The sequence below is a fragment of the Notothenia rossii genome (genome assembly GCF_949606895.1).
Source record: "Notothenia rossii genome assembly, chromosome: 2".
In the NCBI taxonomy this organism is placed as follows: domain Eukaryota; kingdom Metazoa; phylum Chordata; class Actinopteri; order Perciformes; family Nototheniidae; genus Notothenia; species Notothenia rossii.
In genome coordinates, this window is record NC_136904.1 from 18,277,217 (window position 1) to 18,294,370 (window position 17,154).

Sequence of the window (17,154 nt, forward strand, 5' to 3'; positions counted from 1 at the left end):
ATATATTTATATATATATATATATATATATATATATATATAAATTTTAGCCTGTATTTTTGGAGGTTTCCTCTGCAGAACATACACAACCATAGAACAAGGTTGTGGTAATAGCATTATGAAATATTAATTATGACGAACTTGTGATACAAATATATTTTACAAGATAGGCTAAAACATGAAATAACTGAGCGAACAGAGAACAATTTAATTCAGGCGAAACCGGAAGTAAGAGCGTTTATATCAAAGCTTAGTTATCTTTGTTATCATGCAGGGAGATTCAACTATGCGTTTATAAAAATCTGGACTTGGCTACAAAAATGTTCTGTCTGCCTGTGAAAATATTAGCTTGCAATACCATCGCATGCAGCGCTATTGCAGGGGTGTCGCATGAAGTTTGGGAAGTAGTTGTAAAAAAACATTGTTTGCACCGTGCACACAGAGATCTGCCGGTGGCTGGGAGAACAGAGCGTTCAAAAGTGACAATATACAAGGCTCGATGCTCCAATGCTCGTTTGCCATAAGTATTTTCGCGGAAACACGAGCAATCTGTCCATCAGCTGGCCAAAAGGCATCACATGTAGAGGAGCAGAATTACAAAGAAAAAATGGAAACACTTAAGTACCTCAAAATAAGTAGACTACAGTACTTGAGAGTAAATCTACTTAGTTATTACCACCACTGCAATATAGCAGCTCATCATCCACACTATACATAAAATAAATCAATGTTAATTCTGTTTCCAATTTGTTAAGTTTTTCCCTAAAAAATAACAAAAATAACCTATAGGCTACAAATACTGTTAAAGTAACCGATCGATAAGCAGTATTTGTAATTGTTTCAATTAGGCCACATTATTTCACAGTGGCACAGGATCATCTGCCAATACAAGCAATTTTGTTCATGTTCAATCCATAATAAAATGTAAAATTATAGTTGGATCTTTTTGTCTTGTTATTATTAGCATACAAAATGTAATGTTTGTACAACTATATACAATTAATTATAATCTCGGTGGGAACCGGGCTAGGGGGGGCTCGAAAATATTTCCAATTACCCAAGAGCGGCCTGACTGAAAAAGGTTGGGAACCACTAACTTATCACAAAGACTGGATGGAGGGGAAAACAGATAGCAGGGGTCTGTAAACAAACAGAATCCACATACAAGCACCTCTACAGCTCATTAATGTATGTTATGTTTTTTTTTATTCCGTGCTGAGAAAGATTATTCTTTGTAGGTATTCCTGCTAATTTGGTTATTTTCTCTATTAGTCAAGGGAGCATTAGATCATTTATTCATTTATTAATGCCTGTACATGTTTCTATTTCACAACTTGATATCAGTTAAATATTATTTTAATAATAAAACATTTTTTTAATGTTGTTCATACTGTTCATTCACACTGCAATAATGTCATGTTTCTTATTATATCTGTTGAAAGGACATACCTGAAAGACACAACTGCCTCACCATTTTCTCCATATATGAGGGTCAAGAAGAAAATCCACAAGGAAAATAAAAGCTGATGTTATGAGATTTATGACCGACACTGGACATTCACAAAAAAACTACACTTTTATTGTGAACACAAGGATCTGCACACTGAAGTGAGCAATCAGACTCCGCTTTGCAACACTGATTTGAAACTACGGATTGGTGTGTGTTTGAGGACGACAACATCAGTAGTGTTCATAACCTGCCCTATTTTATTCATTTGTATCGTAGGCCTAACTCTGTTTCATTTGCACTATTTTAAACTTTATAATTTGTATCCTATAATATGTTGTATTGTTGGAGGAGCTCGGGACCTACGATTTTCCTCACATAGCTACTGTGCATATGATAATAAAACCTTTGATTCTTGAACCTTCATTTACCGGTCCTGATAAAACTAAATACAAGGGGCGGAAATCCATCACCAGCAGCACGAGTGCTAGCGATAGCCATTTGTAACTGAGTTCGCAGATCATATGTGTCTGTTGCCTTCATATTCTGCGGGTGATTTCATAAACCAAAAGAGCATTTCAATATGAAGCAGCAGTTACTGTAAGAATCGACTACATCTATTCATATATCATTGCAGACTTGTCTAATGACTTTGCTGCTTGCTAAATCGTTTTTTATTAGAGGCAATTACTTAACTTTGGTAATCAGAATCAGAATTCCTGACTAGTCCCACAGCGGGGACATTTACATTATTACAGCAAAAGTGGCATAGCACATTGCTCATACTGTAGCTGCAGCTTGAAGAGATTGCGATCCAGTTGGCTAGATGTTTTGATTGGGATTTTGATGGTGCATGGTAAGTGTAACCAGTGCAACAGTATACAACTTCACCTTTTTGTATAAAGAAACACACAGTTGAAAGTGGAGAACAAAGAGCTCTTCTGAAAAGTGAGTATGGCACATTGTTAAACAATATAAATCAAACCTCTGTGCAGCTGGAAGCAAATGTTCTGACCAACATGACCTTTCAGTTTGTTCAGCAGCACCCTCAAGAACCCTTCCTTGCTGCCTGGATCGGTTTGCAGGGCATAGTGAAGGAGAGCCTGCACATTTGGATGAATTGTGAAAAACTCCAAAGTAATCTCAGTCATTGGCAAAAACAAGCAGCCAAACAATGTCATAGCCCCCTAGGAGGAAGACATGGAAGGGCAAGATATTGCGATTGTCCTGCAAATATAAATTGGACAGCAAGATTGTCCTGGGATGACGTTGTTTGTTTAAACGACACTACATGCATGCAAGCGATGCAAGCACCCTAAAGACCACCAGGACTAAGCTCCGGACCTGGGGTCCCTGGGCCCTCCCCAGCCACATCAGACATTTAACCTCCCTACTATCATTCAAATAAGCACTCAAAACCCACCTCTTCACACTTGCCTTTCCCTGTTAAACCCCTTTCCTCACACCATTACTCTGCCAGTTCTCATCTTTGTTTGTTTTGTTCAATAAAGTGACTTTGGGTATCTAGAAAAGCGCTATATGAATTGAATGTATTACTATTATTATTACCTTTGTGAGACCATGGCTCTATTTGTCCTGAATTGCTTGAAAATAAAAATGGATCTGTATTTTCTCCCCTTTTCTCTCTATGGCTGTTGCATACATAACTCAGTCTTTTATTATTATTGAACTGGAGATACTTTGTGACACATGTTCAGTTAGTCAGTAAAGCGAGACAACTAATAACAGCTTTTATTTTCCGTTATCATCCTGAGAGTGCTGTTTTTTGTTCAAACCGCTGCTTCATTAATCATTGATCCTCTGCAATCTCTGTCTATCTACGCCTGAGGGCAAAGGTCAAGGTGTGGAACTACAATGAACAAAAAGAAGCAGCATGCTCTGTCGGCACATGCAAAGTAACATGAAATGAACATGTCTACAGTGCATCATACAATTTACAATAAGCCTCTTAAAAAATGTATTTCAAGTGATATTGTTATTGCTGAATGAAATTGTGCTTTTTTTTGGTCCATTTTAAAGCTGTTGTGATTAGACAGACCCAGTAGGAAATAAACAAAGGAGAGTTAAGACCAAATTTTATTATATGAACGTGACACAACTCTTACAATCTCGTTGTCATATATTACCACATCTGTGCACATGGAGCAAAGAACAAATACTGATGGATCTCGAGATAAAGAGGCCTCTTCTGTTGAGTAGTAGCTTAAAAGTCCTAAGTGGAAGATATTACAGATGATTTTATATTATTTTGATAGCACAATTTCAGTATCAAAATAAATACCACAGATGAGAAGGCGTGTCCCACCATGACGATGGTAATCATGCCTTCTAATATTTAATTGAAATGACATTACAAAAATATCACTGCAAGTTTATCCATTTATTCTTCAAATGACTTAAGAAATGTGTCATATGCAGCTTGATCCATGAGGCCTTCAAGTTCTTCAGGCTTTTCAATCGTCATCTTGATAAGCCATCCTGAAAAGTAAGAGTTCATAATTGAAAAGCCCAATTTTATTTTTCATGTGCAACACAATACATGTTTCTTTCATCCCAAGGTTTTTTACTATGCTTTATAAAATATAGCACTCTGGCTGCATTCCTTGCACAATTGCACTATTGTATACTTGAACATACTGTTTGTGCTTGATTTACATTTGGATTTCCCTGCTCAATCAAGCTTTGTGTTGTTGATGTATTTTTATATTCAGTTTTATATGTCAACCCTTGCTGCAAATTGAGAATCCCCCTAGTGCAGTGGTCCCCAACCAGGGGTATGGGGTTGAGGGGGTTGCAGGGGTTAGTAGAAAGATTAAGGACTGAAATGTATTTCCACACAAAAAATTTTTTTAAATACATTTTCAAATGCCTGGTGTCCTGCCCCCAGAACTATCAAAGCTTATTCGAGACAAGCAAGCTCAAGTGTCTCATCAAACACTCTACTCTTGACAAAAGATGTTAAAACTGCCAGAAGTGTTTTAATATTAATATTTTTCACTGACAATAAGTGTAAAGGTCAAGTCTAAATGCATTTGTATTAAGAGGACAAGTGTTTTAATCTAAGCAGCAGATGGTTTGAATACAATTACAAAGAGTTTAATAAAAGAAACGATGTAGGCGAATCCTCACAGATGAGTGGGGGGTACTTATAGAATAGCGATCAGCTCATGGGTTACACGAGACAAAAAAGGTTGGGAACCACTGCCCTAGTGGGAACATCCAGACAACCTTGAGCTGTTTACTTATTCTGGTTTGGCAATTTCTCATCTATTTTACCAACAAATGTACAGGGAGAAATATACTAGAAAAGAACAACGGTGAACGTGAGACGCTTACCCTCAGCGTAGCAGGCTTTGTTCACAAGTCCAGGATTCTCTGTCAGCTCTGTGTTGATTTCAGTCACCTCTCCTGTCAGCGGTGAGTACAGCTCACTGGCAGCCTTCACACTTTCCAAGGCACCAAACTCCTCTACAATACACACAGACACACACACACACACACAAAACATGTCAGATAGTGCTTATCACACCGCTTGACTGAATCCCTTTCACAAATGTGGAGTGTATTCCTTACCCAGCTGTTCAAGTCTTTGGCCAACTTCAGGGAGTCCACAGTACACCACATCACCTAATGCTTCCTAAAATCGTAGAAAAAAGTATTACTAAAGTGATTAAATGCAGTGATCTAAGGATGCCTTAAATGCAATTCTGTATTAGAAGGAAATGGCTGTTTATATATTATGTTCATTGTTGTCAACAAATCTCATGAAAATGGGATAACCAACAATGCTTTAGTCTTTCTCCAAAATTCACCAGGTAACCTTATTCATATAAAATAAAGACTGGCTGGAGCCTTCTATCCCTTGGTTGGTTATATCCACGAATCTCTTTAGTGGGAACAACTTATTTTGGAATTTGAAGTCCTTATATGCAACTAAAATACCTCATATACTGCTACTAAATAAGAAACGTTCCTGGATTTAACAGAATGCAGTTCAATATAAATAAACAATTTTTTGAACTTGGAATTGTTCAAGCTTCAGAACACAGAAAGAAACTTTGAGCCTGATTGAGGTAATCTGTTTTTTTAGATAAAATATTGGAGACGTGCAGTGGGCAGCAATTCAGTCTTGAACCACGCAAATCAGTCAATATCCAACAATGCAAATCCTTTCCTCAGACATATTAGAAGTTTCACCTTATAAACAGACAACAAACACAGTAGGGTTCACCATCACATTTGACTTCTTTTGTCCATTTGGCATGGGAGGTAATAATTCAAACTTTTCATTTGACAGGCTAACCTGAGTAGTGTTCACTCATAAATTAGCTCTCTCCGTTCAACATATGGAAACAATGCCTCCTTGATTTAGTTAAAGATTATCTAAAAGCTTTATTCCATTCAAAGACAACATACTGGCCTTTATTCAAAGCTCTGAACTATAGGTAAAGCGCCTGCCCTTGAGCTTTTCTGCACACTACTGCAATTTGGCCGTAATCAATTGTGTCAAACTAAAGTCATAAAACAGTAAATTAGCTTGTTATAGTGCAGTAGCTGCAGGTGGGGACAAAGTGCAGTACTGTACTTCATATATTAGCCTATCAATATTTGTGAGATAGCCATCAGAAAACTTCTGAACCAAGTGTGTCATAAATCAATGGTTAGTAATAAGACTCCATAACTCACCTGAGCATAATTGCTGATACCCACTGTGCCAACTCCACTTTCCACTCGCACCCACTCGTGCTTATCTGTGAACTTTAGGGCTGCGGAGAGAACAGGGCAATCATTTAGCTTGGAACAGATTAATTCATTAGTGCGAAACATCATCAAACTATGAAGCATGAATGCAATACAGCTCTTACAATACCGAATGAAAAATAACTTTAATATTGTGGTACATATCAGGGGAAGCTTAATGGTGTCAAATAACATAGGTTGGATGTCCAAAGAGCATCTACTGTACTATGGACTACAGCTGAAGAGTATGCTTCTTATGCAACACCATATGCTGTCAATTCGAAGTGCAGTTTACTGGAATAAATGTTACAACCTAAAAAATTATGGGTTCTGCAGATTCTGTTTCCTGTATCATCAGCCTTTCAAGAGTAGTAAATCTGACAATTGAAAAGACTGAAGTTTAAAAGAGGATTTTAAATCTCAGCTCATGCTGTCATCTTAAAAACACCCCAAGGGAAGAATCACAATGCATCAACAATTCCCAGGGTTGGCATCAGACCATGCAGAAAAATACAGGTTTAAACCAGATTGTGAAATGTGCAAGATGCTGATGCAAGGCCGGAGAGAGCAGTCAGTTATGAGAGCTGAACATTTCTGCAGATCTTTATTTCTTTTGGTTATTAAAATGGGTTTGAAGATTTAACAGCATGCAGGGTGGAAGAAAAAAAGAATGAGGCAACAACTAGAGAAAATTATAGTTTTTCTGACTGTTAATACCAGGGATTGATAACTCTACAGCTATGTGTGGCACATACCCAGGATCAGGGGTCTGTGTTTTGTTTGAAAAGCTTCAAACTGTTTGCTGCACGAGACATTACTAATGTGTTGTTTGTGGTTAGTAATTAACGTCCCACTCGAGCTCGTGGTATGTAAAAAGGCTTACAAAAGCCACAAAATAAAAGATTTAATCAATTTTAGTTACCAACATGCAACTGCTTACGTTTTTTGTTTACTTTGACAGCGACCCCGGAGATAAAAACAAACTTTATCTGCCCTTCCTGTCGCATTCCTCTGCTCCGATTTGGGCAAGTGCGTGAGTTGTTTCGCCCCTTACAGACAAGCAGGAATGTGTGACCAACCCGCATGTTAGTGTGTAACATTACAGCACATTTGCACAGACATGTACATGTATTTTTATTGTATTTACCTGTGGACAGGGCCGGGGTTGTGCTCAGGGTCCGCGGGGAGTTGCTCCTCCACAGCAGTCGGGCCGCGGAGACCTGCGCTGCCGACGAGAGCTGAGGAAGTCTGGGGGAAAAGTTTGCAGAGAGGCTCCGCAGCGCTGCTCTCATCGCCATCTTCACTCAGTGTATGTGTATGTCAGTGTCTGGTGTGTGTCCACTAGTCTTTCGGGTGCATTTACACTTGACCGCGGGAGCGCGCACCATCCCAATGTTTGCGGGCTCCCGCCTGGAGGGAGGTGGGCTGGGATGACGAGAGGGGAGTGTGTGTGGCGTCTTAAAATGTGAAGTTATTGCAGACTTCTTTGATTGTAAATCATAACAAATTAACATTGTAGGAAGAAGTATTCACGTCTTATACTAGCTATGCACAACCGTAAAACTACTCTTCTACATTTTAAATGTAGTACTTCTGAAAGTCGCCTACTCTTCAAAGTACAAATTGTAAACTACCAAAAACAGACTGCTTTCTTCTAAATATATTTAAAGTATTGATATGTTAATATTATACTATAAACCAAAACATTAGTGTTATAGTGCATGTGCAATCTAAATAAAATGTTTAAAGTTAAGTTTGCCTGTTGGCGTCTGAGACAAATGAAAAATTGTGTATAATTGGTAGTTTAATCATAATTATATATAACATGTTAATTGTATGCTTATGTTTTTCTTGCACCACTTACTGAAAAAGGTTGATAAAGCTTTGTATTCAGCTGCAAGGTCAGTGTGACCCTTTGCTCTGCCCCAGAGGAAGAGTCAGATAATCTCCTTCACAGCTGTAAATGAAATATCACACAATCTGTGGACAATTATTTAAATAGTTTGTCTCAAAGCCATTTAAACCACTGATCATATTGTTCAAACTCTTAGGCTCTTGTAATGTATATAATTGTATTCTGTAAAACAGAGCACAAACATTACAAGAGACTAAACAATGTTAATTCATATTAACTTTATTCAGACAAACCCACATTTGAACCTCTTGGCAGAGGCATATTTAATTTGTGGAGTCTAGCTTGAAAAATATCAGACAGGAAAAACAAGCAGGTAAAACAGATGAATATATGGAGAACACTTAACATATTTATTGTGCATCTAATTTGTATTTGGTAGCCAGACTCAAGCACCATTTTATTTATTACCAAGATGGCATCACAGCAGATCACACGACTTCCTGACCAAATGCCATCCATTTACTGTTTGGATGACAATGAGGATTAAAATGTCCCCTTAAAAGTAACAAGGAGGACAACAAATATGAGCGCAACATTGTAAGACGTACAAAAGAAAATTAGGAGCTTTTGTCACCTTTACAAGTTAACCATGTCACTGAGACAAGATGACTCCCCTTAATGACTGCAAGGATCAATCCTTATACACACCAACATGATAAAACACAAAACCTGCAGGCTCCACTAATGACCGCAGTTATAAAAAAGGCTTTTGCTCTATACGGACTCCTGCACAGGTCAGAGGTCATGCCATTAGACGGAGGTGCCCTCTGTGGGCGCTGATGTCTTATTGTCGTCAGGCTTCATGGCTGGGAAGAGCAACACCTCCTGCAAGAGAACAAAACTGTTAGCTGAGGGTTTTTTCTCTTAGAGCGCAAACATAAAAGTAGACACTTCCTGGCTGATGTTGGCAGCTTATGTACGTGTGCATACACTGCAGGAAATATGCTTTCCTGAAGAGGTTATCTCTTTAAACCATTGTTCTTTGATCCTGTGTTCTTCTGTTGCACTTCAGTCTGATCAAAGTCTAAAGTGCTCTTCAGAGGACAATGCACTGAGGGAAGGTGCCATGTGGTCACATATACTACATGATCAGGAACCAGGTTGATTTGATTACATTCTTGACTCTGATTTGTTACTTTGATTAGGTCCTTTTATAATTGTGGTTTGTACTTTATTCATTGTGTTAGTTACAAAATATTGTGTTTCTAAAACAAACAAAAAACGTGTTAAGTGCATGGCCTTTCTGACTAAACGTTTTGCATTTCAATCCTGTATTTTTTTTTTAAATCTGTGTTTTCCCAGCAATCTTCTTCTATTCCTTTTGTTAGCGCTTTGATGCACATTTTGGCAAATTACCACCACTGTTAACCAGTGCAATAGTGTGAACCATTTACACTTAAGTACAAGTTAATCCTTGCACAATCAAACAAAAGGGGGACCCACTCTAGTACAATATCAGCCCTTTTAAAAAAATAAAAAGTTTTCAAAGTTGTGTAAGGAATTAACAAGTTTGAATTATGACTCCTACGACAGTTTTACCTTGATGTTGTTGGAGTCGGTGAGGAACATGGCGACACGATCGATGCCCATCCCCCAGCCGGCTGTCGGTGGCAGTCCGTACTCCAGAGCCGTGCAGAAGGTCTCATCGATGAACATGGCTTCATCATCACCCTCAGCTTTGGCCTGGAAAAGATCCAACTCCAGTTATTAACATGCACCACTATACACACTTACACTGCAACAACAAGGAGCCTGGACTTTTAGAAAATAAAACAATGCAACAGAAATACAAAATAATATAAATACCATGGCTTGCTGCTCGAAAAGCTCTCTCTGTCTGACGGGATCATTCAACTCGGTGTAAGCATTGCAGATTTCCTTCTTCATTACAAAGAGCTCAAAACGCTCCGTCAGGCCTTTCTGGGATCGGTGCCTGAAACAAGTGAGAAAGTGTCAATACGGATTTAAGCACTGCATTCGAAAAGATAAATATGTGCCTGAAAGAAGGTCTTTCTCACCATTTCGCCAAGGGACTCATGATTTGAGGATGTTCACAGATGAATGTTGGGTTGATACAGGTGACCTCAAGGTAATCTCCAACCAACTGCGGAGCAAAGAAGATCAGCAGTTAGGACCTCATTGACAACAAAAAAGAAGCAATAACAAATAGTGTTGTGCATCAATGCAGCACCTTGTCAAGAAGACGAGCAGTGGTTCTGGGTGACGGACATTCAACTCCTTTCTTTGCACACAGCTCGTCAAAGAATTTACGTGTCTCTGAAGGTAAAAGAATGAAAGAGAAATCATTAAAAAAACGTCATATTTCTGAGTTAAAAATAAATATATGTGAAATACAGACAAAGAAAAAAACCCCACAGGTGAAGGATAGAAGAATTAAGAGTTTAACCGAATAGGGATGAAAACAGTTTAAAACACCGCCTCAAACTAAATGAAAGAAAAGTACAAAAGTTGTTTTCACATTTCCGAGGGACTGTTACACTCACAGAAAATCCATCTGTAAACATCTACAGATCCTCACCTTCACTGTCATAGCTGTCAGTAGGAGGGAATTTCACTCCCATGATCTTCTCCAGGTCTCCAGTCAGGCTCAGTCTTCTGAATGGCGGCGTGAAGTCGATCTCAAAGGCCTTCCCCTCAGGACCGTCAGGGTGATAAGTCACCTTGTATCCTCCAGTGATGTGCTTCACCATTCCTGAAGCAAAGAGGGGAACCACTGAGTTAAAGAGAGTATTTTTTGCTGAGAAGAAATGAGAGTTGGGAATTTGTATTTTCAAATGCACAATTCATACCAATAGTACCATCCTCAATGACAAAGATATAAACTGTTTCCTGATAACCAGGTCATTATTAGCCTAAAACTTCAATGGAGTTTAATGTGGATTTTTTTCCCTCACTATGTGTTTTCACTTACCTGAGAGAAGTTTCTCTGTGATTTCCATCAAGTCATGGTAATCTGCATATGCCATGTAGAATTCACAGGTGGTGAACTCTGGATTGTGGGTAAGATCGATGCCTTCATTTCTGAACTGACGACCGATTTCATACACTCTGTCCATTCCACCAACCACAAGCATCTGTGGGAAAGATATGAGATGAAGCTTTAATATTGAAATATCTGACACATGACGAACAAAAGGCAAAAACGTTGAGTATTTGAAGTTTTAGCTCTACAAAATTCACAGGAAAAGGGTGTTCCAATTGACGACAAAAAGTGACCTTGTGGAAGAGCTCAGGCGCGATCCTCATGAACAGGTTCATATCCAGGTCATTGTGGTAGGTGACAAACGGACGGGCCACGGCTCCACCAGGAATAATGTTCATCATTGGTGTTTCAATCTAAAGTAAACACAAACGTGAGTCAGCAAAAACAGTTTACACTGTGATTCTTATTGCCTCAGATGTGGAACTAACACACAAACTTAGTGTGAAAGAAATTTAATATTATAGCATTTTAAAATACAAATTGTTGCACAAAAGGTAATTAAACATTTGTGAAATACTTTTTTCTCTAAAGCTTGTCCACTTGGATGTCTTAATACACTACAGACAGCAATTCCTACCTCCAAAAATCCCATCTGGTCCAGGAAGCTGCGCAGGTATGTGATGATTTTGGCGCGAGTAATGAACTTTTGCCTCACATAGTCATTGAGAATCAGATCCAAGTAGCGCTGGCGGAATCTGGTTTCCTTTCAAGAGAAAGATTACAAAGTGGTGAGAAAAAATAGCTTTAACATTGGTTATTACCACAGGTCACTATCTCTTCCAATCAACATAGGCTACTGTGAGCAAATTCACAGAACAATTAACAGCACTGAACATCTTTGAGGTTCTCTACTTGTGTGACACTGCAACCAGGGTTGAAAGCTATAAGAAAGAAAACATGAATTGAATAATGAAGCACAAGTGCAAAGGCTGCCTTTGTCCCACCAGGCAAAGTTATATACTGTTGTTAGGAGACTGTAACGTTAGTAGCCAGCAGAAAGAACGTTGCCAGAGCACAAATCCAGTCTACTAGGCAAAACAAATTTGCACAAAAACTAAACTTATCAAAAAAAAGGTCTGATCTTCCCTCTAGCACACGCTATGAAATCAATCTCACAGTTAAACTTTGACTTGTCATTGCAGGAAAACACTAGTGTTGACATTAAGTATAGCTCTACTACATTATAGGTGTGCCAGGGAGCCATTCAAGCAGATTGAATGTGCAAAAGAGAATATACTCGTTCTGAGTGCTCGCGGAGATCACAACAATTCCTCCTCCTTGAGTAGAAGCAACAGTTATTATTGGCCATCGCGTGTCCAGTGTGAAAATAACCACTTCATCTTTATTCAGACAAATCTTATTAACTACACGTGCTTGACAAGTCAAACTGAAATGAATAAGAAATAATTAGCAGGTGAAATAGATAAGCGCGTTCACACCGCAGTACTTTCCCCACTTTAGTTCCGAAATGTCGCGTTCACCCAAAGCAGAAGAAGAAGAAGAAGAAGAAGTGACGTCAGCGGCTTCATTTGCCTAATCCTCCCTCAGGGACTTATTCCGGTGTGAACGCAATCTCTACTTAGTTCATGAGAACTAAAGAGTTCTCATGAACTAAGTTCTGATGAACCTTTGTGGGAAAAGTACTGCGGTGTGAAAGCACCTAATGCTTAAAAAAAGGTTAGATATAAACTAATGGTTCTGCTTTGTGTAGTCCATTCTCTGTTCCTCTTACCAATTCATAGTCTAATCACAAGGGAATTACCTTGTCTTTGAGGCCAAAGTGGAGGTGGGGCAACATGTGCAAACATGGTGAAAGAAGTGTCATCTCGGTGGGGATGATGCTCAACTCCCCTTTTTTTGTCTTCCCTGGGATACCACGGACACCGATAATATCGCCGCGACGCAGTTTGTTGTTTATGGCCACAAAGGCCTCCTCAGACTTGTAGCTACTGATGAGTAAAAGAGGATATACAGAAATTAACTAATTGTAATCTTAAATATACACAAGGATAAAAACTAATTGTAGGTGTAAAGACATTACAAATGACATTATACAATACAAAAATATAATGAGTCCACAACAAAACAAATCACAAACTCAAGTTATGTTGATGGTGAGCTGAGTGGTTTTGCAGTCTTTGTTTTCAACTAAGTTTCCCAGTTGCAGTCATTTTCTGATACAACAACTACTGACTCAGTGAGTGTTAGATTATGAAACTCAAGTAATAAAAAAAAGGAAGTTTAACTATTTATCCTCCACACCATTTCCAAGTATATTAATAACATACATATAGTTGTCAAATGTCACATGCTAGTTAAGAGTCCAGGCCTGATGACATCTACATGCAAATAGAGCCATCTACTGGCCACACATAATAAGCCCTTTGTGACTCAAATGATACACAGGAACATACTGTGCAATTAGTGTGTGTTCTCTAGCGCCACATGGAGGACACAGGAATTGACATTATAGTCATTTGTGCAATGTGACTCCAACACACCCTGACATACAAAAAGGCAAGCAAAGGGCCAGCGTTATCATTATTATTTATCCTACTTTTGTAGCTGTTATTGTTAATATTCCTCGTATTGAATAGTGACCATATTGTTTAGATTATTGATGGCATCTGGAAGCATCCTCCTTGTTTGACATGTATGTTCACGAATACACATTCACATGGGTTGTCTATGTAGTATTTTAAATATGTTGTTCTTCCTGTACACAAAAATGATGTATCCTGTGCTCTCCTTCTGTACCTTGAGTTGGCCATGACTTGCAACTTGACGCCTTCACCTCGCAGGTCGTAGAAAATCAGCTTGGCACCAGAAGCCCTCTTGGCATGGACACGGCCTTTAGATCATATATCAAGTTTAACAGGGGATCTACTGCAGGATTAGACTCACACAAAATGGCAAATATATTTACGATTTAAGAAAATATGCCTTGTACCTGACACATTGAGGAGAGCAGCTTCTGTCAGCTGTTCTCCAGGCTGTAGATGATTGTATTTCTCGATGAACTCTGTGAGTGACAAGTCTACATGATACTTGTGAGGGTACGGATCCTCTGCTGTGCCCTTCAGTTCCTGGATGGCCTGCGAGCGGATCTTAAAGTATTGCTATGTTGGAGGGAAAAAGACAATGGAATTAATACAAAAATACCAAAACGTTTCCAGTATAATACGTAAAGAGCAAGGCATATAAATCACAGAAAAAGCTCACATTTGGGTCAAGCGTTTCCTCATCCAACGCACAGGCATCTTCGGCTCCTGTATCATTGGATTCATTTTTTAGATCCAACTGCTCCTTCACCCTGGCTTCTTTTTCGGACGCCTTCTTTTCAGCTTTCATTTGTCTCTTCAGCTCACTGATATGAAAGAGGAATCAAAGATGAGACATAGGTTAGATAACATAGTTTAATGTCAATGATTAAACTAAAACTGGAATTGCCCGGGAGCTTAAAGGTGGGGTAGGTAAGTTTGAGAAACCGGCTCGAGATACACTTTTTGTTATATTCCATGGAATGCTCTTAACATCCCGATAGCAATGAATATCTTAAGCGCTTTGACAAAAAATGTCATCTGTGGAAGCCGTAGTACTGTAAAAAGCACGACCAATCATCTGAGCCGGCCTGGCTAAAATGACTGCTTGGCCAACCTGCCTGTCAGCCTTCCATCAGTGCACAAACTTATCTCGTGCCCTCATTGGTCATGTAGGCGTTCGTGTGTGTTGGAGAAGGGGCTCTGTAAGGAAGTGGCAGATTTTTTCCGGCTGTGTATTTTCAAATTCTAGCACGCTCGAGCTGGTTTCTTCAAAATTACCTAACCCACCTTTAAGTGCACACAAATATTAGATTTTCCACATAACCACGCATTTAACTCTATTCTGGAGTTTGTATAAATTATTCTGGTGTTTATATAAATAACCAAAAACATAGAAGTCCATGGAGAGAAACACTCATGCAGAAAGGGAAAGGGGACCATGACAAAAGGTTGGTTGTTTTTCTCATTGGAATGGAAAAGCCACCAACCTTTTGTCACCTCTCCAACGGATCCCGTACATGTGTGCATGGACTGCAGCTGTACATGGGGATGTATATTTTAACCACTGTCCCCTGACCGCAAAGGCCTGGCACAGCTGCTGCCCGGCTGCCCTGACCAGGCACAGCATACTGAGCTACCAGTCAGCGGACAGACCTGAGAAAAATAGATATTTATTCAAAGCAGCGTAGCTCATAGCATGTACAGAAAAAGGCTTTTCGGCCCACCAGGACAAATTAAACACTACTGGGATAAAATACCTCTTCTTGTCTACACCAACATTCCAGAGCACACACCCATTAAATAAGGCAACACTAGACAAGGTTTACTTTTACTTTTGGTTAGACATGGGAGTGTCAGACTAACGTTACTGCTAGCAAGTAAAGAAACTCAAGCCCAACGAAGGGCATGCAGGAAGCATTCTTTAAGAACGGTAAAGACGCTTTTATACCGTTGAAATACATGATAACAAAGCCATTTACATGAGTAAAGTGTCACAAATAGAATGTATCACACGTTTAACCAGACTTGATCTAAAACAAGGAAAAGAAACCACACGTTTTCGTTACAGAAGGACGTTTCTTCAACATAACGTTATTGTGGATATTGTAGTTTTACTGATTCCAAAAATGCATTATTGCGATTTGCGTCAGCTCAGGTCCAGGACTACAAATACCAGTGACACAATCGAACTGAATTATGGGATGTGTAGGCTTGTCGCGTGTCTCCAATCTCCATATGGTGCCCTCACTTCGCTTGCATCTTCTGACCTGACGTAACGCTAAGTAACGCAGCATAGCCGAATTTAAACGGTCATTATTTCCCAAACTACATGTTATTTCTAAAAATTGAAGTAAGTGAAGGATTTCAAATTATAAAAATGCAGTTGAAGAGAAGAATAAGCTTACTTTTTGCTGAGTTTCTCTCCGTCCGCCGAAGTCGCGTCAGCCATGTTGTCGATGATGCTTTGAACGTTCCGAAAAAGCAACTGGATGGCACACACCGAAAACACCAGCAAGGGTCCAATTGCAGCCGGAGCAAGACGGTACAAACCACGCCCCCTACAAGATACGCCCACTTGTACACGACATTACGGTGGCCGAGAGACAAACGAACACACTACATATCAGAAACGAATTGCAAATGTTATTGTAGCATTTCAAGCAACTATTTGGCAAATAAAGTAATAACCTAGTCTATCCGTTTGAGACACAACAGTATATGACTTTCAGCACAAATCATTTTGTCTAATTAATACATGAAAACAAAAAGGTGGCTTAGTAAGCCTTTTCTTTTTTTAGTACATATAGGCCTAACATAGGTATTAATGAGATCATCTAATAATTATGTTTTTCTAACTGCTACATATGCATTTATACATACATGTAGATATTTATGAACATCTTAATATAGTTGTTAAAGGTTTTAAAATATAAATAATCACATCATGGGGTCATTGAAGTTTCAAACAGGTTGATACCTACATGAAAATATGATTTATAAAACTAATTTCCGAATCTCAAATTAGCCTATGTAGTTTGGTATATTATTGATTGCTGGATTATTATTATTATTATTATTATTATTATTGATTGCTGGACTTCCCTTCACAATTATCATCATTGACTTTTTTTAGACCAAATTAGGAGGACCAGTCAGGCCACAAATGAGCCAAATCATTGTAATCATCAATCAGTAGACTGAAACATAGGAGAAAAATAACTCCAAACATACAAGAAAGCTATATAAAGAACAACAAAAACATGCGAGTCATTTAATGAGTGTGTGCTCTGGCCGGGATGTTGGTGTAGATAAGAGGTATTTTTATCCCAGTAGTGTTTCATTTGTCCTGGTGGGCCAAACAGCCTTTTTCTCTACATGCTGTGAGCTACACTGCTTTGAATGAATATATATTTTGTCATGTTACATGGCCAAATGATTTTCAAAGGTTTTCTTTTAAATTATAACAGAAGCCTTTACGAAGGCAT

At 38.8% G+C, this 17,154-nt stretch overlaps 2 protein-coding genes across 3 annotated transcripts; both read right to left on the reverse strand.

Moving 5' to 3' along the window:
* Positions 1-3,525: 3,525 nt before the first annotated feature.
* On the reverse strand, positions 3,526-7,674 carry gcshb (glycine cleavage system protein H (aminomethyl carrier), b). Its single transcript, XM_079666483.1, has 5 exons — positions 7,355-7,674; positions 6,154-6,233; positions 5,041-5,104; positions 4,804-4,935; positions 3,526-3,945 (listed from the first exon to the last, which is right to left on the reverse strand). Exons 1-5 carry the CDS (start codon positions 7,503-7,505, stop codon positions 3,848-3,850), a joined length of 525 nt encoding a protein of 174 aa, XP_079522609.1. The 5' UTR covers positions 7,506-7,674; the 3' UTR covers positions 3,526-3,847.
* Positions 7,675-8,356: 682 nt separating this feature from the next.
* kars1 (lysyl-tRNA synthetase 1) lies at positions 8,357-16,232 on the reverse strand. Of its 2 annotated transcripts, XM_079666481.1 has the most exons (15): positions 16,075-16,209; positions 15,157-15,322; positions 14,349-14,493; positions 14,077-14,245; positions 13,884-13,977; positions 12,889-13,075; positions 11,704-11,829; positions 11,360-11,479; positions 11,055-11,217; positions 10,662-10,835; positions 10,314-10,399; positions 10,141-10,226; positions 9,929-10,055; positions 9,662-9,805; positions 8,357-8,947 (listed from the first exon to the last, which is right to left on the reverse strand). In XM_079666481.1, exons 2-15 carry the CDS (start codon positions 15,294-15,296, stop codon positions 8,873-8,875), a joined length of 1,836 nt encoding a protein of 611 aa, XP_079522607.1. In that variant the 5' UTR covers positions 15,297-15,322; positions 16,075-16,209; the 3' UTR covers positions 8,357-8,872. The 2 variants fall into 2 exon arrangements, with proteins under 2 accessions (XP_079522607.1, XP_079522608.1); XM_079666482.1 differs by lacking the exon at positions 15,157-15,322 and having other exon boundaries at positions 16,075-16,232.
* Between the last annotated feature and the right edge of the window lie 922 nt (positions 16,233-17,154).